Source organism: Ochotona princeps, chromosome 7 (genome assembly GCF_030435755.1).
Source record: "Ochotona princeps isolate mOchPri1 chromosome 7, mOchPri1.hap1, whole genome shotgun sequence".
Taxonomy (NCBI): domain Eukaryota; kingdom Metazoa; phylum Chordata; class Mammalia; order Lagomorpha; family Ochotonidae; genus Ochotona; species Ochotona princeps.
This window is the reverse complement of record NC_080838.1, coordinates 70,092,685-70,120,640: the sequence shown is the minus strand read 5'-3', so window position 1 is coordinate 70,120,640 and position 27,956 is coordinate 70,092,685. Positions and strand designations below refer to the sequence as shown.

Below are 27,956 nucleotides of genomic sequence, written 5' to 3'. Positions count from 1 at the left end.
TCCCAACAAATACAGTGTTCTTGTGTGGGAGGGTAAATCCCTAGAAACTGGTACAAGTATGTAGTAATAGGTAAGTAAGTAACAGATGTGTGGTAGCTTTACATCATAATTTCTTATGTTCTTTCCTGAACACAAAGGAAAATTTTTAGAACCACTTATGTGGAAGAGCAGAGGGAAAGGAGGGGCTAGAGCTAATGGTACTGGATGTGTGAGTAGTTCTAATGGAAGATTTTTAAAAGGACTCTCATTGGCAGGGCCTGGTGTGATAGACCAATTAATCCTGCCCTTGCAATCACTAGGATCTCACATAGACATTGGTGCATGCCTCAGCTGCTGTACTTCCCTCTCAGCTTCCTGCTTGTGGCTTGGGAGAGCAGCTGCAGATGACCCCAGTCTTTGAGACTCTGTTCCCACATAGGAGACCCAGAAGAGGCTCTTGGCTCCTGGTATCAGATTGGCTCATTCTCTGAGCCTTGTAGCCACTTGGGGAGTGAGCCAGCAGATGGAAAATCTTTTTCTCTGTCGCTCCTCTGTACTTGTATCTTTCCAATAAAAATAAAGAAATACTTAAAAAAGTACAAGAATTCATGTTGGTAGTTTTTGTTCTTGTGGCAACACATCATTTATAGCCACAAGAGGTAGTTTCCTTCATTGCCATTAAAGGAAACAAATTTATGGATCAGAGTAATACACAGTGAAGTGATGGTTAATCCTGAAAAGGAAACCTGCACTTCTGGATGTAAAGAGATGGGAGAAGTGTAATGGAGAAACTTTGAAAAACAACAAAGTTAGCAGTGCAGAAGGAGTCATATGGCAGTCAAAATAGCTGACTATGAGACAGAATAAATTCCTGAATGTCAGAGATATATACTAGATAGTACAAAGCTTCAAATGATGAGATTCCTGAAAGCCTCATCCTGAAAAAAATCAGGATAACAGTTATGACTGAAAATACATCTTAAAAATTTTATATTTGTAACATACACTATTAGTATTGAGGAAATAGTTTTCAATGGTCTGTTTGCCATATAACATGTAAATTATTGATTAAAAACAAATCACATCTTTTATAAGATAGCCTTGTTTCTTCTTGTTTATGCTGTGTAGATAAAGAATTGGGCTGTATTTATGAAGATTCTTGGAAGATAAAACAATGTTTTCTCTCTTCTATTACAAATGTCTGCTTACAGAAACTTAATTTTAGCCATAGCTTGTACAGAACCTAACTGTTAGCTCAGAGAATGATGTTTAATTCATACCTGCGTCTTGATTTCTCCATCCCATAAACAGCATACTGTGAACAGACTCTATTTGACAAAGTGGTGAGGAGCGATAAATGTTTAATCTGGAGTCTCTGCAACATTAAAGAATCTCATTAGACGATAAAGATCTAATGAAAATGGTGTAACCAAATGGCAAAAACAGTTTGTTGATTAATATAATGCTAAATGGTAACTCAAAACCTTATCAGAAAATTTCCCCCAGAAATGGTATGTCTAATTTCCAATAAACCAAATGTGAAGATGCATTTTAGAGACATGTACTGATTGCAGAATGCCAGCTACCCCTGTTACTCAAAAGGAATTCCATCACCAGGAAAACAAGGAAAGTGGCACATCATGAGAGCATAAGCAACATGGAACCTACCTCCTTCAGAAAGCACACCGTTGGGTTTGGAGAAGTGCAGCAGGTCCCTACCATGGAGAGATAGCTCTTGGTGTAACTGACTAGAATGGGCAGAGGAGCTTGTCCATAGTTAACGGAATATTCATACAAAAATCTAGGGAAAGAGAAAACAAGAGTGGCTAAAAATTCATGGAGAAAGCAAACCTAAATTTTTCACAAATATTTTGATGAAGGTAGAATGTGTGTTGTGTATGTTTATAATTTTAACATTTAAAAGCATGTAAGGATTAGACAGAACTACATTTAAAATTCTGGGTCAACATATTCATTAAGAGATTTTTCTAAATTCTTTGTGGTCATCTTGAACAGGTGATTTCATGTGTTTCATTGTGTTTGCAGTGTTCGGCAAGTATATTGTCCATGGTAGCTGTTTATTAATTAAATTGCTGATAAAACTAAGTACAATGAATGTTTAATGGATCTACCTTTTAACATCAGATTGTTACTCTAGATAGTTGCTTTCAAAAGCCTTGTGTATTTGTTGGAAAAAAAAAACATTGAATTTTCAGATATACAGGTGTCCCTGGATTTGAAGGACTCTGAAGTCTAGGGAAAAATCTTTGAAAATTCACAGAAATGGGTAAGCCAACTACTATTACATAAAATAATGGCCAATTTGAGTAATAGTTTTGATTTTTATCTTTCAATGGGTGTGTGTGTGTGTGTGACAGCTTACTTACATTATAAAAGCATATAAGTTGATTGCTTGTTTCTGTGTATTTTCGGCCTTCTAAGATGAACAATGTCAGTATATAATGTAATTGCTCCTATGAATTAAACAATAAGCTCAAAATTGGGGAATCAAGATGGCGGAATAGGGTAAGGACATGTTTAAATGTACAGAAAAACATTTAATCAGGATGAAGCAGAGAGGACATATTCCAGGAAATAGGAAAGGACAGAACAACAGCAGAGGGGTACCTGGAGACTAATAGACACAGGAAAGCAGCAGATACAACGGTGTGGTGTTGCAGTGACTGATAACCCAGTGGCATTCAGCTAATGGCAATCTGAACTCCACCAGCAGCCGGAATTCCACCAGCAGCCAGGTGGGAAGGGACTTTCACTGGCAGCTTGGAAGGTAAACCCAGAAAAAGAACTGGCCTTCCTGCTGGTCTCTTTGATTTGACCAGGAGCAGAGACAGAGCAGCAGATCCCAGACAGACAGTGCAAGAACAGGGTGGATTTCACAGCCCAGTCAGCCCCCTAGAACTGAATTGGGCGCCATTTTGTGTAAGGAGGCAAAGGCAAGGGAAAGGACTAAGCATACACTGAGCTGGGAGTGAACTCATTTCTGACTCAGTGAACTGCAGCAAGATGGCATTCTACAGGTTCCACCCAAGACAGGTCTGGGTAGCCCTCAGATCTGATGGCCAGCAGATCAGGAACTCTAGTAGTGGTACATCAGGCGCCATTTTGTACACTGTGGCAAACACTTTAGGACTGCAGGGGACAACAATGAACTGCGTATGTGTTGAGCTCAGTGAGAACTCACTGAGTTCTGTGGTTTGCACTGGTCCCGCAGGAGAATAATACCGACTATGGCAACGTACAGGTCAGAATAGGTCTGTGTGGCACCCAATTCTAACGTCCAACAAGTTCCGACAAGATCAGCACCACCAACAACCTAACTATATAGGACACCTGGTGTCTCGCTAATCCTGGGACCTGCTTCAACCAGAAGTGAGTAAGGTTGCAGAGACAATGGAGCAACCTCAGCACGATATCACAGGAGGTGGAGAGTGGTGAGCCAGGAGCTAGGGCTGTGGAGACCATGTGGAGAACCCAGACCTGGAACTTTTTTCTTCCTGATGTTTTGTTTTGTGGCTTTTCATTTGAGGGGATGTACAGTAGCTGTGAAATGGAGACTAACATCCAGATGTGAGGACACAATGTAGTATACATCGCTACTTCCAGACAAAGATGGACTTACAATGAAACTGTTCACTATTTCTTGACGATAGGATACTGGACTCTGCCATTGTCCATGCCCTCAATGATGGACACATGACTGCGTGTAAAGAACTACATTTTAGTAATGATATAGAGGAACTAGCTGTGGGGAAGGAATTGGGGAGGGGATAAGGGAAATGCCAGGAGCCTTTGGAACTGTATCATAAAATAATAAAATGTAAAAAAAATAATCATTAAAAAATACATAAAATTTAAAAAAGCTCAAAATCATACATGCAGTTTTATAATATCTATGATGTTCACAACTGTTTTGGGGACTCGAGCTGAGGAAAAAGATACCATTAACTGTGGTATGTGTGGTTTTTTTTTTTAAATTCAATATTTAAAGTCTGTAGCATGAATTTGCTTCGGTTATCTGGAATATACAAGAATTTCTGTCACAAGGGGAATCAATAGTGCAGACACATGTCTGAAGGTGCGTCTTGTGGACAGAGGATCTATGTGATTTCTGCTCAGTTAACAGAACTAGGACTTATGGGAGGGAATTTGGGAAAGTGGAGCTCCTCTACGACTCAGAAAGGCATTCCCAATAATCAATAGTGACCAGAGAATGGGCTGCCTTGGGCTGGAATCAAGTTCTTATTAATTCAAATTGTCTGATTACTTTGCACTTGCACTTGGGATTAGATAAGATGAATTTCTGGTAGTTTATGTCTTAAAGTTCTGTTTATAATGGCCACAGCTCACTTGTCAGCAAACTCCATTGGGTCTTTCCGGAAAGCCTCGCAGATTTCATCGTTTGTTGGCTCCACATAGGTAGGAAATTCCTGCGGTGGATGTTTCAAAGCCGCCATGCAGAGTTTCCTTTCCAGTCCCTCTCTGGTGCAGCATTCAGCAGTTCCTGGGTGCTCTGGGAATGGAGAGTCACTGGCACAGGACAGGACAGACAGTGCTGTGGTCTGGAGGCAGTGAAGAAAAGCTCAGTAAAACTTCAGTAGAACACCTTAGCCTGTAACTTTAAATTCCCATAACCAATGATATACACCACATGACAAGCTAAATAATTATAGGTAAGTGTGAGGTTCTATTTACGTCAATAAATGACTGTCCTCAGAGTAGAATTAAAAAATAGATTCTTCATTCGTAAGCAGGAAGTTTTCACAGTCCATCAGAATTGTACCCTGGTTTTGAGATTGATGTATTCCACTAAGCATAATAGTTTCTAATTACAACCAATTTGGTTGCAAAAGACAAGATTACATTCATTTTTATGTTTGTGTAGTATTCCAGAGTACAAATATACCATGGGCTTCTGGGTTGATTCTATGCTTTATTGTGCTTCAGTAACCACTGGACCCTGGTTTACACTCTTGTGGAAACTATGGTTTCCTATGTTTCCTTGTTGAACATTATGGTTAGCAGTACATTCAGTCTGAGTATAGAGGGGCCTGCAATAGTTGTGTTAAAAAGCCACAGGAAGAAGAAGAGACATTGAGGGAGGGAAAGAAAAGGGATATGTGGTTATCTTAGAATTGTGCCTATGAAATACATGAAATATGTACTCTTTATATGAATAAAAATTTAAAAATAAATAAGAGGTCTATCCTCTAACTTAGTCTTTCCAAGGGGATGTGTACGTCTCTGAGTGGACGAGGGTCATTTGACAAAGTGCTGGTGATATTGACACCATCTCCCAACTGCCTCCTCCCACACAAACCCCAGTGAGAATGACAGATCCCTTCTGCCCCTGTTCTCCTTTCATTAAATGAGCAGACACTTGATTCTTGACTGCTATAGGCTTATACATTCCTGTGCATTCTGTTCCATGATGTTTCTCCTGATACTTTTATATCAGAATTACTCAGAATAGATAAACATGAGAATTACTTGGATTGGCCTGCTCAATTAAAATGTGTGGGCTGTACAAAGACTGGACCTGAAATCTTGTTTCTCCTAACGCCCAAAGATTTAGCCTCCAGTTCAGTCTGGTTTATCACCCCAACTCTGACATGGTGATATGTGAGTATAGGCTAAGTACCACCAAAGCAGGCAGCTTTGGGGATAATGTGATATTTGAAATGAAAGTGTAAGAAAGAAATACTTGCCATTAGAAAAACAAGATGAACAATAGCCATCACCAAAAAATTATAAAGGAAAGAGTTATTTGACTCATAACTCGTATTTTACAAATTATTTTTAGGAAAAGCTAGTGATCTCTCCCTACTAGTGATAAATTAGTTGTATCAGCCAGTTTCTCATTCTTTTACCTTTTTCTGCCATCCTTTATCATATTTTATTACCATCTAATGGACTCCCATTACTTAAGCAATAGATTCTCTTTCACCCAATTTTCTTTTCCTTCCCAGTTTTTTTCCATGTCAAGCTTACCATTTTTCTCTTTTTAAAATTATTTCTTTTTGAAAGTAAAAGAATGTAAAGGAAAAAGTATCAAAAAGCAATGTCTAACACATTATAGAAAATGCTTTGTATATTTTCCAGTGACTTATACTCTATTTTCTTTATTCTAATGATGGGCATCTTGTTTCATTCCACAATTAGATTCTATGGTCAGTATTGCTTTAAGCATGTTGAGAACATGTTTTGTGCAGTGGCTTTATGTCTTGATACATACTTAGTAGTGGGGTTGCTATAAAGAATGAAATCCTGCTATTTGTAGCAAAATGAGTGGAGCTGGAGCGCAGCAACAGAAAGAAATACTGCATGTTACCTCTTTTATGTGGAAGTTAAACACAAACCCCAAACTCTGTTAATCAAAAGCTGATTAATAGAGACTGGGGGAATGGCAGAAACAAAAGTTTGGATTAGAAAAATAGAGAGGGCCCTGCGACGTGGCCTAGCGGCTTGAACATGCCAGGATCCCATATGGGCACTGGTTCTAATCCCAGCAGCTCCACTTCCCATCCAGCTCCCTGCTTGTGGCCTGGGGAAAGCGGTTGAGGACGGCCCAATGCATTGGGACCCTGCACCCACGTGGGAGACCTGGAAGAGGTTCCTGGTTCCTGGCTTCAGATCGGTGCAGCACCGACCATTGCAGTCACTTGGGGAGTGAATCATTGGACGGAAGATCTTCCTCTCTGTCTCACCTCTCTGTATACCTGACTTTGTAATAAAAACAAATAATCTTCAAAAAAAAAGAAAAAATAGAGAAAGTTGGATATGGTATATTGTGACAAATATAAGAACAGGAGACATTGATAATAAGGAAAGGAGAGTATGGGGTATAATAGGAATTCTTTGCACTATCAGTTTTTTGTTTTGTGAATTTAAAACGACTTTGGAAAAAAAAGTTTAAAAACACTTTGAATAACCCGAGGAGTGCTGTGCAAAGAATGTCCTTGCCATCCCCGCACTCTGAAACTTCAGGAACACAGAGATGTTGGTCAAGAACCCAAATAAGAAAAATAACATGCTCTGCTATTTTGACCTTAGTTGATATTTGTTTTAAAGATAATGTAGAACGTCATATATAAATGATAGACTTTTATGAACGTAATGGTGGCATAAACTGAATATAAAATTCTTTGAAAATGTAGTTGCTAAATTAAGCAGTTCTTGCATGGAATACTCACTGTAGGGGAGGGGAGACATTGTGGTGCAGTGGATCAAGCCACTGCCTGCAACACCCTCATCCACTATGAGCAAGTGCTGGCTTGAGTGCTAGCTGCTCTGCTTCCAGTCCAGTTCCCTGCTAACATGCCTTGAAATGCAGGGAAGATGGCCTGCGTGCTTGGACCTTGGCCACTCTCATGGGAGAACTGGATGAAATTCTTGGCTCCCAGCTCCTGCTTTGGCTTTATTCTGATCCTTGCAGCCATTTGTGGTATGAATGGAGATGGAAGACCCCACTCCCCCTCTGCCTCTGTCTCTCCTTTTCTTGTTGTAACTTTTTTCAAATAATCAAATTTAAAAGCATACAGAATATTCATTGTACAGGCTATGTTCTCAACAGATATTTGAGGCTTTGTTTCTGCGTGCTGTTGTATGCTTGAGTAGTGAGCCTGATTTGTCTGCAGAGACCTTCGTCAAAATGTGAGAAAATGTCACTTTAGTCAGTGCAATAACTGTATTAATGAATTGCTGTAACTATCCATGATTTCTTTTCTGTGGTTACTGTGTGGATTTTTTAAAGCTGTAATTTAGCATTTAATTTCTGGATATGTATTACATGGAAGAGAACCCAGAGCCTAGTATTTGTTAATAGGATAGTTTTTGAGCCCGTAGTAATTTGAGAGGAATGTTGTATTATTATAAGGCAGTTGGTATCAGTCCTGACATTTTGATAGGTGTAGGGACAACATAGCATACATTAGTTATCTTTCCAAAGGAAACATTATTTTATTTGAAATGACAATTGCCTTTCAAATAATATTTGAGAAGTAAAGTGAAAGAGGGATCTTGTATCTACTAGTTTATTCACCAATTGTCTGAGCAGCTGGGAATCGGTGAGACCGAATATTTTGAAGAGGGAACTTCATACTGGTGTGCAAGGGACCAGGCTCTTTAGCCATTTTCCACTTTCTTCTCAGGCTTTTAGCAGGAGTCTGGATCAGAAGCAGAGCAGCCAAGACTCACACGGACGCTCTGGAATAGGATACCTGTATTGCAAGATGTGTTGTAACCCACTGCATCACAATGCCAGCTTCCAACTTAGCTTAGGATTCTTTCTGGAGGTTGGTATCTGTAGGCTCTAATTTATGCAGATATAAGGTTTGGAGTCAGGATTTATATTCTATACCCACATCCTCCTTCCAATACATGTTAATAATCGCCAAGTTGACTTTCTGGTTTTTAGCACTTGTACATGTAGGCCCAATGGTGAAATGGACTTGCTAGGTCAGAACAAATCTGGCTCTGAAGATGCCTGGTATTTCTCCCCAACAAGGAGTTGGGTGGAGTGCTGTGTAAATTTCCCTCAAGATACAGCACGAAGACCTATTTTGAGTTCATTCTCTGGGCTTCCCTGGAGTTGGTCAGCCACGCAACATACCCTATCGTCGTAGCAGTTAGGGTCAGCATCTTCGGCACAGCAGTCTTCTGTCAATGAGACAACCTGCTTCACCAGCTGAGTGACCTGCTCAAAGGTCCCAGAGGGGAATTTCCTGCTGTACAGCACTAGTGATCTGAGATGAAGAATAAGTCAATGTATTAGAAAGGGTGTTTTTTTTTTTTTTCACATATTGCTATGTACCACATACTAAAACATTGGGCTGTTAGAGTCAACACTGTTGTATAGCAGGTAAATTGCTGTCTGTGTCACCAACATTCCATATGGACACAAATTCACATCCTGGATGTTCCATTTTGGATCCAGCTCTCTATGTAAAACGATAGAAGCTGGCCCACATGCTTAGACTCCTGACCCCACATGGGAGCTCCTGACCCCTGGTGTTGGCCTGGTCCAACCCTGGCCATTACAGCTGTCTGGAGAGGGAACCAGCCCATGGAAGATCTCTCTGCCTCTCTTTCTCACTGTGTAGCTCTAGCTTTCAAACACATTAAAAAAAAATGAAGTCTCTTCAAATATTTTAAGTGGGATGTAACATTTACTGTTTTTTAATTTAGCTAATGAAAAGAACATGAGGTTAAAATTTTTTAAAAACTAGTTTTTGTCCCAGGCTCATTTATCTCAAAGCAGTACCGATTGGAATGGACAGTTTCGTCAGCCCAGGCTGGTGTTACATTCTCAAGCCTGTTCCTATGAGTCTATCTTCTGGATTTCAGGGCCTTTGTTTGCCAAGTCGTTGGAGGTGCTATTGCACTTTAATTTACTTTAGATAATTGTGTTTACCGATTTTGTTCTATCTCGTTTGAAATCTTATTGGTGACAGGTTGTCAGGCCACCGCAACCATGTTGAACTGGATTCTTTGGCTGTCCCCCGTTTGCCTGGCCTCTCTGTCCCAACTGACGCTGGGGTGTGATCTGAATCTCAGAAGGGAACAGCTTGTTCCTCCGTGCTGAATGCCAGTGATCACGTTGGATGTTGTTAGGGCGGTGTGACCAGAGTGTGGACGCGGCGCACTTACAGAGATCTGAAGTCGTCTTTGCCCAGAGCAGAGAGTTCCTTGCAGACTTTATCCTTTTCATAATCTCGGCCTACGAACCAGAAATAGGATTACTGTCTCTGTTTGATTGGAATGATCAGTATCTGAAATCTACATGCACAGAATGATTTTCCATGTCATCTATGGTAAAAGTAACATTTTCTCAAAACCAAAATAGGATTTTACTTTTGAGGTGATTTTTAAGCTGTTTTCTCATAACTACCATTATATTTCTGTGGATGTAAGGAAGAAAACAGAGTGAGCTGATACTGAAAATATGTGTTGATGCTCTAAAGCCAGTGAATCAGGGCCTGTGGAGGTGTCTAGGTGTTCATCACAGGGCAGTGTGGGCAGTTGTTACCTTTCCATCTGCCTTTTCCACTGTGCTTTCTTTCATTTTCTTCTTTTTTTTTGTGTGACAGTTTCACACAAGACCTAACAAATTTTTTTTTTTTTTTTTGTAAAAGCCCTACTCAATAAGTTCTTCAATCCAAAGTGAGGGGCTAGCTTCCCTGCTAGCTTAAAGATGGTGAGGACTGAGGACATTGTCACTCAGCTGTAAGGTTTGTGAAGATGACCAGTGGTTGGGCTGAGGAAGAGATGGGAACTAGCTGAAACATTATGTGGATTGAAAAGCTTGTCAGTGTGATGAGTCTGGGGAGTTGTGGGGTGCACTCCACTCACTTCAAAGAGTGTGAGAGGCTTCTGGGAAGCCAGTCAGATACCTTAGTGGATAACCCTAGGAGTCTGGGAGCAATAGACAAATGTTTGATTCAGGCCAGTGAAATCTGAAAGGGCAGAATGAGAGAGAAGGCTGTGGGTGGGCCGCCATGGTGTGATCTGTAGAACGATGTAAACTAAGTGTAAGAGCCAGCTCATTGACTGTGCGCTGTGTTAAATGCTTCCTGTCTTCCAAAGGACACCTGGAGAGCAGTGTGTTGATAGTAGAGGGGGCACCTCTGTATGGAGGTGGCTGTTCTGAAAAATCCAGAGACCCAGGGCACTCCAAAAGTGCCATCTATAGGGGAGAGATCCTAAACAAGCCACCAGCACACATGTCTGCTTTGAAGATTTGTCAGTATGGGGAGTTAAACTGGCTCACCATGCAGCCTACACAATGGGCTTTCCCTGTTGCTATCTCCAGCTAGCTCCTTCTTTCCCTGTGTTGGCCCTGAAGGAGCAAGAAGCAGCCTGAAGAGTTTGGGAGGGATAAGACTAGATCAGACGGGTTGGGGGTGGGAGTAGGAGAGAGGTCTGTGTGTGTTCTAACCTGAGTTGTTGACTGCTGAATACAATCAAATCTCATAACTGAAATAAAGGACACGAGAACTTTTTTGGTAATTGAGACTGATCCCAAAATCAAGAAGAAACATAGTTTGAATCCACTCAGGAATAGATAATACCTGCAGGAAGAGATGAGTTATATTCCTCTGACAGACACCTGTTCCGTTAACATCCTGATTTCGTCAGAGTGGACACATAGAATCTCTCTTAACCTTTCCTGCTTTGTTTATGAATCTAAGTTCATGAAATTTCCCAATACACTTAATTATATATTCTGAGAATATATGGGAAATATATGAATTGCCCTGTCCCTGTTCTAGGTGGTTTTACTACTAATTTATTTTCCTGGCATAAAACACTGGGAAAGTCAACTCAGATGGTGTGATGGAAGTTGTCATGGATTTAAGCCCAAAGATGTCCTATTTCTGTAGCTATTACAATTTTGTGGAAGACTGAAGACACACAAGCCCTGGCAGAAATTTTTATGTTAGGATTTGAAGTGGAGATGGTGGTATGGGACTTTTTGTCTCTGTTTTTGTTCTCTCTTTTTAAAAGGATACTTTCTGGATGTTCATTTAGCCATGAAAATTGCCTGTGAAGAAATGTGTTGTACTTTTCATGAGGACAGTCCAAAATGTATTTTTGAGGTGAGAAAAGACAATTGAGGGAAAGCAAAATCCTTTTTAAATGATTTTTAACACGTAATCAAAAACTGTATCTATTTATAGGGCATTATGTTTCAAGATGTACAGACTTTATATAATCATATCAGGGAAATATCTACTTATTGATTTCTTTATTGAGAAAATATTTAAAATTTTAATTTAAAATACATAGTATGTTTAAGCATGGTTATCCTAATGTGCTATAGAACATGGGCATTTTTCCTTAACTGTAACAATACCACCTTATCTTTTCCCCTTCACTCCTTACCCTCTACTCTCCTAGCCTTTGATAACCAGCATTTTAGTCTCTGTTTGCATGAAAATAATTGTTTTACTCAAGATAATGCGACACTGTGTGTACTCAGAATATTTCACTTAACATAAGGATCATCAGTTCCATCCAAGTTGTTGTTGATGATGAGTTTTTATCATTTTGTGGCTACATATTATTCCATTGTTTGGGCCACATTTTCTATATTCATTCCTCTGATGTTTAGGTTGATCCCATTTCCTCTTGTAAATAGTGAATGGGACTGCAGTTGTCTTTGACAGACTGACTTCATTTCTTGTGGCTATAAACCTGGTAGTGGGGTGACTGGACCCTGAATTTCTATTTTTTGTTTTTGAGAAATGTGCACAGTATTTTTCACAATGGTTGTATTGATGTATGCTCCCAGCAACAATGTAGAACGCTTTTTCTTTTCCCACCTCCTTGCCAGCTGTTACTTTTTGTCTGTTTGATAATATCCAGTACAACTAGAGTTGGGTCAGATCTCACTATGGTTTTTACTTGCGTTTCACTGATGAGTAGTGATGTGAAGTGTTTTTCCATGAACCTGTCTTACTTTTATACATGTTTGACAATAACATTCCCAACCTGTGGTTTCTAAGAAGGACCCAACTAAAATACAACAGAATCACATGGAAGAAGAGAAAAAAATCCACATGCTTGGATTGGGTCTTATCCTGCAATCTTGGACAAGGTGATAGGGTTAATAAAGCTAATTATCTGTGGAGTACAAAATGTCATGTGAAATGAACCTATTATGCCTGACAACCTTCACATTTGTGTGCATTTTTGAAGTCTATTGATTGTTTCATAAGGTTGAATGTTGTCAGGATCAGTGGATAAAAGTAAGGCAGATATTTCCCTGTTAATCATTAATGCTGTCAATCAGAACACAGAAGACAAGAATTGGGGTTCAAATTATCATCACTTAGAAAAGAGCTGCACCTTCGGATTGTCAGTTTAATTGTTTATTGGTGTTTTAAACATGGAGCTAGGAAAAGATCTGGTAGTTATAAAGCAGTGGATTTTATTGTAATAAACATTTATTGTTGAAATGATAATCTTTAGAGTTTGTTTTATCACAAAATAGTCAAATGCATTAACCAATATATATTAAAGGTTCTTGAATTTAAAACAAGAACATTTCTTCATACTCTTTATTGCTTCTCAAGAATTATGTTATTACCTTCTAGTAATAATATCCTATTTTTCTCCAAAGCTTACTGATCTTTAAATCAGAGTTTTAACAAAATTTTTTCCCTTTTAAAGAGTGTGAGATAACTCTGATTAATAAACTCTTCATTGCAGCTGAAGAGATCATTTTTAGTACTTTATTTTGACTGTTCAGTAATAGTGTGATGATATAGGATACTTCAGATGAACATTTCAAGGCGTATTTTATTTCTAGACTTCAGATTTATCATATCACTACTTTAACACCATGATTTTGACAGTGTATGTGCATGTGAAGGTGGCATAATAAAGCATTGAGATGATTCCTTATTTAGCAGCTTCAATTAAATCAGTAAAATGTGGTTGCTCAAGTTCTTTGGCTGGATGTACTGCCTTGGTTAGAATGCATGTTGAAGAGAGAGAAAAATGATGAACTAAATGATTGGCATAATTCTTATGGTGGCTTGGGGGCCATTTTTGCTAGAATGTTCAAGCTTGAGAAAGAGAATAAAAGATGGATGCTCAAAGAGAAAATAAAGGGGTGGCACAGAATAAAAATGCTAAGAATAAATTGTCTTATAAAAGTAACTTGTACAGCCTGGTGCGACAGCCTCGTGGCTGAATCCTCACCTTGCACGTACTGGGATCCCATATGGGCATCATTTTGTGTCTCAGCTGCTCCAATTCCCATCTAGCTCCCTGCTTGTGGCCTGGGAGAGAGTGGGGGATGGCTCGAGGCCAGGAAGAAACTCCTGGCTCCTGGCTTCAGATTAGCTTGACTCCTGCCATTGCGAATACTTGAGAAATGAACCCGTGGATGGAAGATCTTTCTGTCTGTATCTCCTTCTCTATGAAAATATGCTTTTCAAAAAAAAACAGTAGAGGAAACTACTGTGCCATGATTTTTTAGGTGAACCATTCATAATGTAGTTCTGGTTTAAAAAATGAAAATAATTTGTTCATTTATGGAGAGAGAAGACATGTAGCTTACAACACTAAGCATATATGTTAATCATTTATGATCTTGCAAAAAACTATTGAGTTTAGTTTGCAATGTGATTTTTGCAAATTGATTCCTCATTCCATAAAATAAATACAATTTTGTTAATAGTAACTGAACCTGCTCTGATGGAAACAGTTAAGTCACATGTGAGCTGAATTATAAATTACCTAGTCTTTCATGTGCAATTTGGGTAGAAAGAGGGTGATTTGGACTTTGATATGGCACCAGTAGCTATTGACCATGTTGGGAATTGTGGTGTAATTATTTTCACAACAAATAATCCTTTAGTACTTAATGTTTACAGATTTCATTAACAGGTTTTTTTATTTTTCAAAATAGTGTGACTCATTTAATTTCTGTTTTGAAACATTCTGTTAAGTCCTAATTGTGAACTCTTAATCAAATGCAATCCACTTGTGAAAATCTTTACACAACAGATAGTATTCAAAACTTCCTTTGTGTCAAGACTTGGATTCATATTGGACCTGAATTAAAATACACCTGGAGACCAAAATACACTTTTTTCCCTTCATAGAATTTTCATTCTAAACAGCAGTCAATGAACTTGCAGCCTTGGTGGAAAGTCTCCCAATAAGGATATTTTGGAACCTAATTTTATTCCCTAGAATAGTGGTTGATACATCATGTGTGATGAACAGACCTTGGACAACAATGACTTGACAGGATGCTAGAAGCTATCTCAAGTTGCTATGTTTCTCCAGTGTTTTGGAAAACAGCCTTTAAGAGCCCTAATGGGCTCTGCCTCTTAACAGTGCTCTCACTGAGCTTTATTCAAACTTGGAAAGTTAGAAAACCAATGAAAACAGTGGACAATAGAAGGCCTGTCGGTCAGCTGCTCAGACACTGCAGAAGCACAGAAAGTGGTCTATACATCCTCAGGCAAGTGGTGGCACCTGCTCTGGGTCATTCGCCCAAGTTCCAAAGGAGGCATTTTCCTCCACACATCTCTCCCCCTTTATCTCTCCTTTCCTAGGCTGCTTACTCCCTCCCCTGCTGTCACTGTCACAGGGGTGAAGCAGAGAAGGAAGTTTGCTCTTCCACCTTTGGAAGGTCTTGGGTGCTACAGCTTGTTTCTTAATTTGGAAATTTTGAACACAACAGTAATAATCATGGCAATACTGATTTTACAGTGCAAAAAGGTTGATAGAACCTAGTGTAAATATTTGACCCTTTAAACCCTCTAAAAATCCTGTGAGGTTTGTAGTTAGATGTTATTGGGCATCTTTTCAAATGCCTCATTTCTGTCTAAAAAATAACTTTTGTGGAAAACTGACTTTTAACTATTAAAAAAACCAATAATTAAACAGCAAAATTTTGCTTGTGATACATAAAATCATTCTTTTGGAAGCAAGTGCCGTTCTGTATATTGAAGGATTAATGACTTTCTGAAGACTTAGTCTAGGAGTTGCATTCTTGAAAACAGTTAATTCTTACTCATCAAAACAAATTTGAGATGATTGGCTGCTGAACTCAAGTTTTTGGTTTCAGTAGGTGCAGGGAACTGAGGGAATAACAGGTGTTTGCTGCTTGATATTACAAAGGAGTCATGAGTTATGCCCACTTTCAGCAAGGTTATCTGTATTCCCTGCAACCTCTCAGGACAAATTACACCCAACGTTTAAGTTTCTGAGTGTCTGACACATGTCTGCACATAGATTATGAAATCTGATAAGTATCATTCCGTGTGGGTGGCAAAGTCATATTTCCATTCTCAAATGGTCACTTCAGTTCATGACACTGTTAGAGAAAACTTCAGAAATCGTCAACTCACAAATGGAGTAGGGACTTGCATGCAATGCTTGATCCTGTAAAACTACCAGAGGGAAACAAAAACTACACAACACAATATGTAAATGGAAAGGGCTTGGCAGAGAGGAAGTGACAAGGTGCTTACAAAACATGCACCTGATGGGTAGTTATTCTTCCAAATATGGAAGAATCTCTATGAAAGGAAGCAAATGCGGATGCAAATAACCCGAACAAGTGTTTCTCAGATGAAGACTTCTTAAGCTAACAGATTTATTTGAAAAACTAATTCAGTTTCACTAGTTCTAAGGGATGTTCAATTTCAAAACAGAGTGACTACCACTTCATACCTGTTGGACTGGCTATTAGCAAAAACATAAGAGATAATGTGTTATACATTCCAAATAACTTGGAGAATAAATTTCAGATGTTTCACCACAAAAAGTAAGCAAAACCTTAATTTGATCATCCCACACTTTGTGTCTGCACCAAACTGTCCAACTGTCCCTACCAAATGCATAAACCTGTGATTTATCAGTTTAAAATAATACATTAAAAATTTTTGGAAAATGTTGGGCATAGATGATTTTTTTCAGCCTTTCCTACACACATAGCAATGGAAACTAAACTTGTAAGCCCAAAAACTGAAAACAAACATGTAACCAAATTGAAAGGGTGTGTTTACTTCAGTATATATGCCCCTACTACATAGCTGATTTTGTCAATTAGTCTTCTGGGCCACTTACATATATTTATAGCCAAATGTATTACCAGGAATGGCTTTATCTTAACCACAAAATTTTTTTATTTTCAAAGATTGATAGTTCTTTATTTTAATCATAGAATCTAAATTTATAGTATTAAGGTCAAAGCAATTATACAGTAATTATTACACTGATAGTGTCACAATATTTTTATTTCCTGAGTGGAATATAATTTTCTAGTTTTTTCCTAAATTCTAGTAAGAACTTGAAGGTTCATAATTGAACATTTGTAAGAAATATCATTTAAATAGGATATTTAATATGTATGAAGTAGTCATTCTGTTTAATAATAAGCTCTGGTTTATATATCTTTAAGTGGTTTAATAGCCACTTATCCTGTTAGGCTAAAAAGAGCTTTTTAGAAATATAAATAATGAGTATTGCCAGTGTCAAACAGGTAGAAAATAAAATGGTATATACATTCTCTCTCTCTACATACATTTATATATATATGGATATAGATATAAGGATATATATATATATATATGTGGATCATATATGACATTGGGTGTTGATTTCTAGCTACTGGACAAGACTGTGGCATACGAGTTTAACTCTTTGCCTGTGATATCAGCTTCCCATTTGGCCATTGGTTTGGGTCCTGGTTGTTCCACTTCCCATCCAGCTCTCTGATGATGTGTTTGGAAAGCAATGAAGTATGGTCCAAGTGCTTGGGCCCTTGCATCCATGTGGGAGACTTGGAGGAACTCAGGACACTGGCTTTGGAGTGGCCCAGCTCTGGCCATTGCAGTCATTTGTGGAGTGAACCAGCAGATCAAGATATTTGTCTCTCATGTCGTCTAACTTTGTTTTTCAAATAAAAAATAAATAAATCTGTAAAAATAATTTCAGCTGTCACTGAATATAATTTCTTGGTTATATTTACTAAGAAAATTCCATTACAATGGAATTGTAACATCAACAATCCAATTTAATAGCAATAGTTCAACTGTTTATTTTGTTTTGAAAAATCCAGTGTGGGGGCTGGTGTGACTTACCAGGTTAATCCTCTTCCTGCAATGCCAGTGTCCCATATGGGCACTGGTTCAAGTCCTAGCTGCTGTACTTTCTGATACAGTTCCCTGCTTGTGACTTGGGAAAGCAGGGGAAGATGGCTCAAGTCCTTGGGCCCCTATACCCAGATGGGAGCTTTGGAAGTTCTAACTCCTGGCTTCACAACAGCTCAGCTCCGACCACTGCAGTCACTTGTGGAATGAAACAGCAGATGGAATAGCACTCTCTCTCTCTGCTTTCCAAATGAACAAAAATAAAACATTTAAAAGGTAAACAGTTAATATTTAAAAAAATAATCCACATGTATCATTTATGGATAATATAAATGGCTGTTAATAAATCATATTTCCTAATTTAACATAAACTGACATTCTTTTTGTTAGGTAATGTTAAGTCTGAAACATACCAAATATCCACAACATCTATAACTGGGATAATTTATATCCTAACCAAATGCAGAAAGTGTAAAGCTATATCTCAAAAGAGGCAATCACATTTCGGCTTCTCTTGTTTATTGCCATGCAAAAATTTGGGACCCTCCCCCCACATAAGCATTTTCTCATGCTTACAGAAAGGCTAGAAATCTGAACATTTTGAAGTGTTGGAAGCCAAGTCAAACTTAGAGATGGTTTCCTAGGCCCAACTGTGAGATCACTCCCCATCCCAAAAGTCATATTCACAAGTTCCACACTGACATGTTTTGGTGCAGAGACCCAGGGCACCCAAGTGATGGGCCAGTTGCTGTTTGTGTTTCTCCTAGGTTTCTCATTTGTAAAATGTAGATTGGGTCTCATAGGATTGTTATAATGATTAAATGGGTTAATATGTGTACAGTGCTTGGGGCAGTGCTCCTGCTACCTGCACAGGAGCAATCCACTACCTGTCAGTGTTATTACTGTTGCAGGCTAAAGCCGGTTTGTGATGACAGTGAAACACATGCGTCGGACGTCTTTCTGGACTACTAGCAGCGGTAAGGTGTCTTGCAAAGTCTAAAATGCACGCTTTTATATATAAAAGGACAACTTAGAGTTGCAATTAAGGAAGAATAATTTCAGATGTAAGATCAATTGTATATTCTTTAAGAGGCAATTTTATAAAACATTAATCCGTGTAAAAACAGTCATTTTCTGCCTAACATATGGTGTCTTAGTCACAGCTGAGGCTGCCAGCACGTTTGGCGAGGTTCCTCTTTCGAGTCTTGTTCCTACATGGCCTTCCTTGGGGGATGGCAAAAGAGAGGTCTCTCACATCCCTGTTTTACAAAAGACACTAATTCCATGGGATCGGCTTCACCTTCCTCTCTTCCTTTGATAAATGCAACAGCCTCTCAAACGCCTCACCTCCAAACACCATCACCAAAAACCATAGTTAGGGTTCCCCAGGTAATTACTAGGAGGACCCAGTTGGTTCATAGCACATGGGAAATGCTTAGTGAATGTTTATCATGACTTTTATAGTAAAATAAGGCCAGAAAGCATTGAAAATCGTGGTATTTGCTCTAGTTCTTAGGCGGTGAAATAACCTCTTTATTTCTGATCAGAGGAATATGAGAGCTATGGAGAATAGACAGCTCTAGGAAGTAGGAACTGGACTGGCATCCAGCCTGGTCATCACTTGCCCAGTCCTCCCAAAAAACAATGGCAGGTTCATCCTAAGCCATGCCTTGCGTCAGTGCTCTTTGCTCTTGGAAGCCCCAGCGAGCTGCAGTATCAAGTAGCACATTGGATGAGTGTTTTTTTTTTTTCTGCTCTAGCTTATTATCACACATGTAGGGCCTTAATGTGAAAAAGAAGGCCGTCATATGAGAAAAAGTTCATGAAGCAAACATTATCAAATATCTGTTCATACATGATTTTTTTTTGCACCAAAATGAGCTGATTACCCACTTTCCTTTTTGTGCCAAATTGCTTCAGTGCTTAGAGTTTCTGTTGGCTCTTCCGGCACAGCTGTCGGTGGGGTGTAGGGGCTCTAGGGGAGTTTATTTACATGACTACTACAGCTTGTAGAGTAGAGATAGCTCAAGGCCTGCTTCTGTCTTCAAGACCCGGAAATTTGCAACTGGTTGTGTGTTTTTTTCTTTTTCTGGTCTTGTCTGACTCGCCTCTGTTCCCCCTTTGCACTTGTCAGGACTCAGAATTACTTTGGCTTCATATAGGTAATCTTGCATCACTATTTTAAGGTCACCCTGCTAGCAACATTTATTGAAATTGTGACTTTGATTCCTCTTTGTGATCAAACCTCAGCTAATCGCAGCCTCTGGCGTTAGGATGCAGATGTCACTGTGGAGAGATCTGTCTGACACGTAACTACTGATGCTCAAGCCTAAGGTCACATTAACAATGCCGGGACTCAACAGAGCCAGTGTGGAGATGCATTTTTATCAGCCTGGCTTCTGGAAAGCCCACTTACCAGCGGTTCAGGCTCAATCCTGTCATTTCAATAATTTCACAATAATGACATTGATTTCTGTGTAATTCATTTTATGAGTGAATGCATCAGATTTTTAAAAAATATATTTTTAATGATTTCAAATGGAGAGAGAGCTTCCATATGCTGGTTCACTCTTCAGTGCCTGCAGAAACCATGGATGGGCATGGCCAAAGCCAGGAGCCAGGAAGTCCATCAAAGCCTCCCACATGGGTGGCAGGGACTCAGATGATAAAACCATTACCCGCTGCTATAGCAGGACCCAGAAAACTCCAGGCCTTCTTTGTCTAACAGCCACAGGATGAAGCATTAGCCTAATCTGCCTATCCTATGTCAGCTGCTGCTGCTGCCACTTCTTTAAATAAAATGAATTGACTGATTGCAGCTTTGGAGGTTGGCAGTTGGTTAGGAAGTGGTAACTAGCCAGGAGACAGGCAAGCAGGTCAGGTTAAGCAGAAGGTGAGGAGATGCAGGACTGGAGCTGGACTGGATAAAGAAGGCTCGAGAACTAGATCTGCTTATCCGGGGAAGGTTAGGGTCAACTTGAAGGGGCTCTTGCAGAACTTTCTATGGAAAGCAGCTCTGAACAAGGCTAAGTGTATACAACATGAAAGTGATTGAACATAGAGAATCAAAATGAATAAGAGTTAAGAGTCAAAGGATTGAATAAATAGTTCCCATAGGTTAGTGCCAGAAAAACAAATGGAGAATTTAGAAGCTAGAGCTAGCTTGACGGAAAGATGAAGCACCAGAGCTCGGGGCAATGATGGATGAGATTGGCCAGCAGCATTCATTTCACAAAGTGTTTGTGATTGGCCACTTCTCTTTCTCACAGTTGGTTTGGTGAAAGAGGGTATCTCATGGGAGACAGCTGAGAGCCTTGTCTTTGGAACCCAGCTACTTTACGTAAATTCTGGTTTTATTAATTCCTAGCTCAGATACCTCAGGTAATATACTCATCTCTCTTTCCTCAGTTTCCTCATCTGTAGACTGGAGATAATAACAGTACCAAGCTTATGTTGGTAAGAATGAAATAAATTTATCTAGAAGACTTACATATGTGCTGGAATACTGTAATTAAAACTAGCTAAAATAACAATGAAAAACATAGTTTATTCCCTCCAGAATATATACTGTGTGTCCTTGATAGTTTTCCTTTGGTACTCAAAAGTACCTTATAGCATCAATAGTTGGGCCCAGTGTGGTAGCCTAGTGGCTAAAGTCCTCACTCTGCATGCACAGGGATCCCATATGGGTGCTGGTTAGTATCCCAGCTGCTCTACAGGTCTGGAAAAGCAATGGAAGATGGCCCAAAGCCTTGGGACCCTGCACCCAATTGGGAGACCCAGAAGAAGTTCCTGTCACCTGGTTTTATATGGGCTCAATTCTGGTCGTTGCAGCTACTTGGGGAGTGAACCAGCAGACACAAGATCTTTCTATCTCTCCTCTATAAAATCTGCCTTTCCAATAAAAAAAATTTTGAAAAAGGGTTAATAGTCATTCTAACTTTTGTGATATTACATAAAACATTTACTAAGCACTGACTACCTGCCAAGCAATGTTATAACACTAGGAATTAGAGGCGGTAGTACAACCAAACTCCTCGATTCCATGCAATCTAACTTCTGTGTTCAGGTAAACCCGATCTAAGTTAGCAAATGCTAAGGAGAATGGAACAGGGTAGAGAGGGAAATGGTAGGTGTACCTGAAGCCGGTTGCTCAGGGACGCCCTCTCTCACTAACGTTTGGTGCAGACACCTGATGGGGATGAGGAAACTACCTGCACGGGAAATCCATGGAATTAGTGTTTCAGCAAGAGGAAAGAACTAGTGTAAAGGCCCGTGGCACAGAGGATGTAGAATATGGACAAGCGTGGAGGCAAGCGCAGCTGCCACAGGACAGGGGAGAGAATGGGGAGGCGGGAGAGATCAAAGCAAGACAGAATGGAGACGGTAGGTGAGCACAGTATCCATTTCCTTGAGGGATTTCTCAATTTAATCCTCACATAAACCTGGAGCCTTTGAAGTCATGTACACACGTGCCTATATCAGACACAGGTAACAGTGATTACATACATGGCATTGCTTTTTGTAGCAGTGGGATGCAGCACCACTCTGAATTTCTGAGAAGCTAACTCGTTGTGATGATAAAGTTCTTTCCTTCCCTATTGGCTTAGGGAAAATGGAGGAGGAGAAACAGAGCTTGCCTGCTATCCCAAAGGTGATTTCACCTTCTTTTTGCAGTTTGATGCCACGGTTAGTAAAAATACACATGCTGAGAACAAAACGCTTAAAGTGAAAAAGGAAAATATTTATCTTAAATGCCCTGTTCTTGTCAACAAGTGTAAAATCGCAGTGTTTTAGCTCCTGCTGGCATTGTTACTTGAATAATTGTGTGCCTGTGTCAGGGCCTTGGATGCTTTTTTTGGGGAGGGGGGAGATGGAAAGATACTTTGCACGTTAAAGCTGAATCCATCTCAGTTACAGGAAAAAAAGTCTTGGGGAGACAGAAGCAAATACTGCATTTTTGTCTCAGTGTAGCCAAAGTGGCATTGTCTGCTAACACCAGACAGGCTTAGCAAACAGTTAACTCTTTGCTCCCAACGTATATGAATGAAATGCTGCTTTCACGGGAGAAGACTGGCCCAATAGGAGTTTATGTTCAAGTTGAGCTGCAGCAGTATCCATTTTAGACCGAAAGTTTAAAAAAAAAAAATAGCTCTGTGGGTATAAGCATTTGGGCAAAGATTTTCTCAAGATATTTGGGAAAATCTAAATTGAGTAGCATTTATTTTCTTTAGGACATCTCAGAACATTCAGGACAACCAAAACATTGATGGTGAACACATCAAAAATAACATATGGCTAATTTTTGATATGTTTACCCACACACAGAAACTTTCTTCAAAACTCATCTTGACTGAAATGCACTTTGGAGCAGATGTCCTAGGAAAACCTGGTGGGTTACCAGTCCTTCTCAAATAGAATAAGCAGAGATAACTGTTAACCAAACCAATTTCCCACCCGCCAAGCTTATGCTAAACCTAAGAGTCCCTGAACTCTTTTAATCTATGTATTTTGTAACTTCTTCCTAGAATAGCACATACCTAGCTTTTAGGCAAATCACTGCCTTATTCTTTGGGTCATGCTCATGTGTCATAGGATAGGAAATTGACCAATTGTGACTGCCTCTCTTGAATCTTAGACATATATTGTATACCAATATGTTTTGTGTGTGTCTGATCTATTTCACCTGTGTAATTGAAGTATGTTCAGACTGTTACGGGATCTGACTTATGGATTTTAGAGTTTCACCAGGATCCAAGAACTACTAAGGATGTTGAAACAGAGCTTTCAGAACACTGTTGTTTTCTAAACGACACTGACAGTTTGACGTGCAGCCAAAGCATGCTAAGTCAGCAAGACCAGATGGTGACTCATGTCCCAGTTCATGGCTTCCATATGTAATTTGGTTATCTATCCATCACAGAGAATAACCTGATCTGAACCTACTGCAGTAGGATTTTTCACCATCATATTTGCCTATTTGCCCGGGGGAAATCTTGGCAGAGGAATACACTAGCAGGATTTCTTAGAATTTGAGGCACTCAGAGGTCTTGTAGGAGATTCACACTTAACGATTCACACTTTACTTAGGTGTCCATAATTGAAGCGATTTTTAATAGCAGTCACATAAAAATAAGTTTAAGAAAAAAAAACCAGGTATGAAAGAGTAAGAAATAGTCAGGAGTCAGATTGTTCATGTCATTTAACCAATGATCATTCCTGTGAATACACATTTTATTCCAGCAATTAGATGAAAAAAAATTCTAATGCATGACTTTGGTAAGGATATAACTGATAGCTTTAAATAAAAACTTTGATTTCAAAAAGAATAAATGTAGATTCTGTTATAAGCATCAAATAATCAGCTATCAGAGTCGATTGAAAACTGATTTTGTAAAGTTCCTAAGATACAGAATTCACAAAATGGAATATTTCTTATGTCTCAGTTTTCATACATTGCCCAGGGGTAGGCTGACGGTCAGGCTGCCACGTAGAGCTTGCACATCAGAGTACATGGCAGGAGTCCCTGCTCTGCCCTCCTCCAGCTTCCTGCTGCTGTTATGCTCCAAGGCAAGCAGCACATGACAGTGCAAATAATTGGGTCCCTGCCATCTGTGTGGGATAACTGGGCTAATTCCCAGCTCTTACATACTGCCTCGTCCAGCCATTGGTTTCGTGGACATTTATGGATTAAATCGAGCAGATAGGAGATCAATGTATATGTGAGTGTCTACCTTTCATGTAAAAAAGTATTTCAAAAATTACCCAAAGTAGTTGATACCAGTTGAAGAATAATTGCAAAAAAGATTTTTTAAAATGGGGTTGTGTTGTATAGCTATAGAACATTATTTTGTAAGTTGGAGTACTTTAAAAACTGTAATTCATTTTTAAATACTATATGCATTATATTCCTTCTAAGGGATTGAGGAATTCTATTGACTTCCTGCATCATTGATGTTGTATATTATACTCTCAAAGTCAACAAATACTGGAGACAGGAAAAAAAGACCTAGTGATAGATGACAGTTTCTATTTGTATTTTACTGTAATACTGAAATTTCTACTTTTAAATAATTTTCTTCTTGATTACTAAAAATGCAGGGAAGGATGCTTTATGAATCATATAATTCTATTTTATTCTTTTTGCAAGATTCTTTTTCTATTCTTGTTCATCACATATGGCATAATCGAATTTAGATTCTGTCTCTTATGTTCATTCTCTCCCCAACATGAAAAATTCTTCTTGTTCTTCAATAAATAATTTTAAAATTCTAAAGTAACAAAATTAAAATTAGGAAAAATTCTTGCGAATGATCACAAGAAAGTCTTACCTCTCTCTAGAGCATGCCCGTATGCTAGAGCAAGCAGGAGAACCAAGATCTTCATTGTTCTGATTGGTCCTTCAGCAGTTTTCACTCCTGTGGGTTACCATGTACAAGACAGCAGCCCAAAACAACTAGTTCCCCTTGCCTGAGATTCCTAGTTACGAACTAATCAATCATTAATCTCTACAAAGCAGCAACGTTTAGTTATCCTTGGTTCAGGAGACAAAATAGAATCATTGTTCAAAGCAAATAGAAACCCTTCAGGGATTGTGGTGGAAAATCTAGGAGATTTTAATTATTAACTTAGGGAAACTGAAAAAACAAAATAGAGTCAAGGTGCTCATGTATAGATTCTTTCCCTTTACTGTTTTTCATTGGAGTTGACTGAGTAACGAAAATGCAACAGACGTGTTTCCTTCTCGGAGTTGTGTCTGTTTTGGGTTTTCCTCTAACTTTCTAACGCATAAGACAGAGAAATTATATGACATGAAGGTTATATTTTCAAATATCTTCACCCCTGCCCCCAAATGTTTCACTAGTTTAAAGGCTCTTCTAATAATATTTTATTTTATTTTATTTTTTTTAAAGATTTTATTGTTATTGGAAAGCCGGATATACACAGAGGAGGAGAGACAGACAGGAAGATCTTCCATCCGATGTTTCACTCCCCAAGTGAGCCGCAACGGGCCGGTACGCACTGATCCGAAGCCGGGAACCAGGAACCTCTTCCGGGTCTCCCACGCGGGTGCAGTGTCCCAATGCATTGGTTCGCCCTCAACTGCTTTCCCAGGCCACAAGCAGGGAGCTGGATGGGAAGTGGAGCTGCTGGGATTAGAACCGGCGCCCATATGGGATCCCGGGGCTTTCAAGGCGAGGACTTTAGCCGCTAGGCCACGCCGCCGGGCCCTTAATAATATTTTATAATGAATGTATTTTATGATTCTATAACTTGAGCACTAACAGTGTTGAAGGACAAGGAGGCTCCTGTGACTTGCCCAGGAGACCAAGATGGTGCTCATTCCTGGTTTTCTCAGGAACTCTCTCTTTAGGAAATAGGCAGGTACAGGTTGGGTAAGGAGACTCTGAAGTCAAATTCCTACTGAGCTGCCATTGTTCTATAATATGCTATCTTTCTAAACAGCATTTTCCTTATAAGTAAAGTGATGATAGCGCTGGGTATTTCTGTTGTAAGATTTCTGTGAGATTAATTAGGCAATTCATGTGTAGCAGAAAATAATAAAATGCCCTGACGTATACTTTCATATTTAGTACTGTTATTTACCTTTCCCTGACTGGATCTCTGAATTTATAATATTGCAGAGGGTCACTGTAATTAATGGTGTATAGAACGCAGCAGGGAAATTTTGTGGCCAGTCTGTGTCCTGGGTCTCACAGCGAAGCAAAGTCAAATTTCAGGGATGAACTAGATGGACACACTCCACCAAAATTTTAAGCAAACACACCATGCAGTTACATTTTTCATTAGACATTGAAAATGCTTGAGAGTTAGGTTTAGAAAATAGAATCCACCTCACTGGATAAAAGGACAAATGAACAAGATCAAAGCAAAAATACCTCTGGAATCCAATGGAAATTGATATGCAGAGCGGGTTAAAGGATAAACATCCCTGGAAATAGACTGGGAAGATAGCTTTCCTGTTTGAGGAATAACTGTATCTTCTTCAGATATCAGGTTACTGCAGACCTCAGATCTTAACATTTCTGCCCTTTCCTTTTGGCTCAACTCCTAATTGAATTTGTAAGTTATTTCAAGATGTGTTTCGGCTTTAGCGTAAATTATTTGGAAATGAAAAATATCTTTATGATTGCCACAAGTTAAGAAATGAACAAAAATCCCAGCATTCAGGAAGAACTATTGTAAACTCATTAATAATCCTATGGTTTCCATTTGTATGTAAGTTGACATTTTGTGTGTGTGTGTATCCACAGCATTCCTTCGTTTTCTGATGATTATTTCATTTGAAGAAGCTTTTTGGTTATTCTTTGTGAATTTTCCTATAACATTTAGGTTTAGTTCTTTTTCTTATTATTTTTCTGGATTTATCTTTGCTTTTGCAATAGCACCACTTTTTGTTTAATGATAAACTGTGTTGCAAGAGTTGCAACATCTTGTTTGGGTGTCCTCTTGAGAAATCTCTGCCCAACCTGCCAAAATGCATTCTTCCTCTACCTGGAAATTACCACTGATCTATCAGTAGCTTGTGTTTAAGCTATTACTCAGATAATAGGTATCATATATAAAAACCATCATTTAATATTGAAGATTCAGAGGATATATATATATATGGTATATGGTATATGATATATGTATATAATGTTGAGAGCCTAATGTAATTCTGAAACCAGGAAGAAGCAATCATAACTGGCTTCAATGATGAGCCTCAGAGGAATGAAACTAGACACTCAGAGGGCAAATCAAGCTTTTGAAAAAGTCGTATAGCACCAGTGCAGCAATTCAGAAATTGACTACAGATAAGGGTTTAACAAGCATTGTTCAGTAAATAGCAAAGCAACAAAATCTGACGGAAGTTATTTTACCTAGAAAGAGCTGAGCTAGAATAGCTTCTCTCTTCTTGTTGCATCTTGCCATGGGCCAGGACTGTCCCTAACCAGGACCAGTTCTGGGCAATAACCCAGCGCTGACCAGTTCTGGCAATAACCCAGAACTGGTCAGCGCCAGAACTGGTCAGCGTTCTGAGACGCTAACCAAATCCACTGCAGGTTGATTTCTTCATGATGTTTCTTGTCTTTTAGAAGCTCTTGGGTTTTACAGTCTTTATCAAACAGTATCGCTCACATTTTATTTTCTCTGAAGGCTGCTTAAAAACCCTGTGGCAGAAATGATTTCATTTGTCATTGCTTTATCTTATAGATTGTCTTTGTACTATGGAATGTACTATTAAAATACATTATCAGTGTCTTTCCTTGATAAATGATTAAATAGAAGTGAGTTGCTTAAAGTAATGCCCTTGAAGTTGACACACAGACAAGAACA

At 39.1% G+C, this 27,956-nt stretch overlaps 1 protein-coding gene across 1 annotated transcript in view; it reads right to left on the bottom strand.

Moving 5' to 3' along the window:
• The window catches only part of GC (GC vitamin D binding protein), a 41,097-nt gene extending 16,037 nt beyond the window's left edge, over positions 1–25,060 (bottom strand). The window contains exons 1-6 of the mRNA XM_012930047.3: positions 24,947–25,060; positions 9,646–9,715; positions 8,609–8,741; positions 4,348–4,559; positions 1,648–1,780; positions 1,260–1,354 (exon numbers count right to left, since the gene is read on the bottom strand). Coding sequence (XP_012785501.2) covers positions 1,260–1,354; positions 1,648–1,780; positions 4,348–4,559; positions 8,609–8,741; positions 9,646–9,715; positions 24,947–25,001 — 698 coding nt within the window. The 5' untranslated portion in view covers positions 25,002–25,060. The remainder of the gene's footprint in view (positions 1–1,259; positions 1,355–1,647; positions 1,781–4,347; positions 4,560–8,608; positions 8,742–9,645; positions 9,716–24,946) is intronic.
• Positions 25,061–27,956: the final 2,896 nt, after the last annotated feature.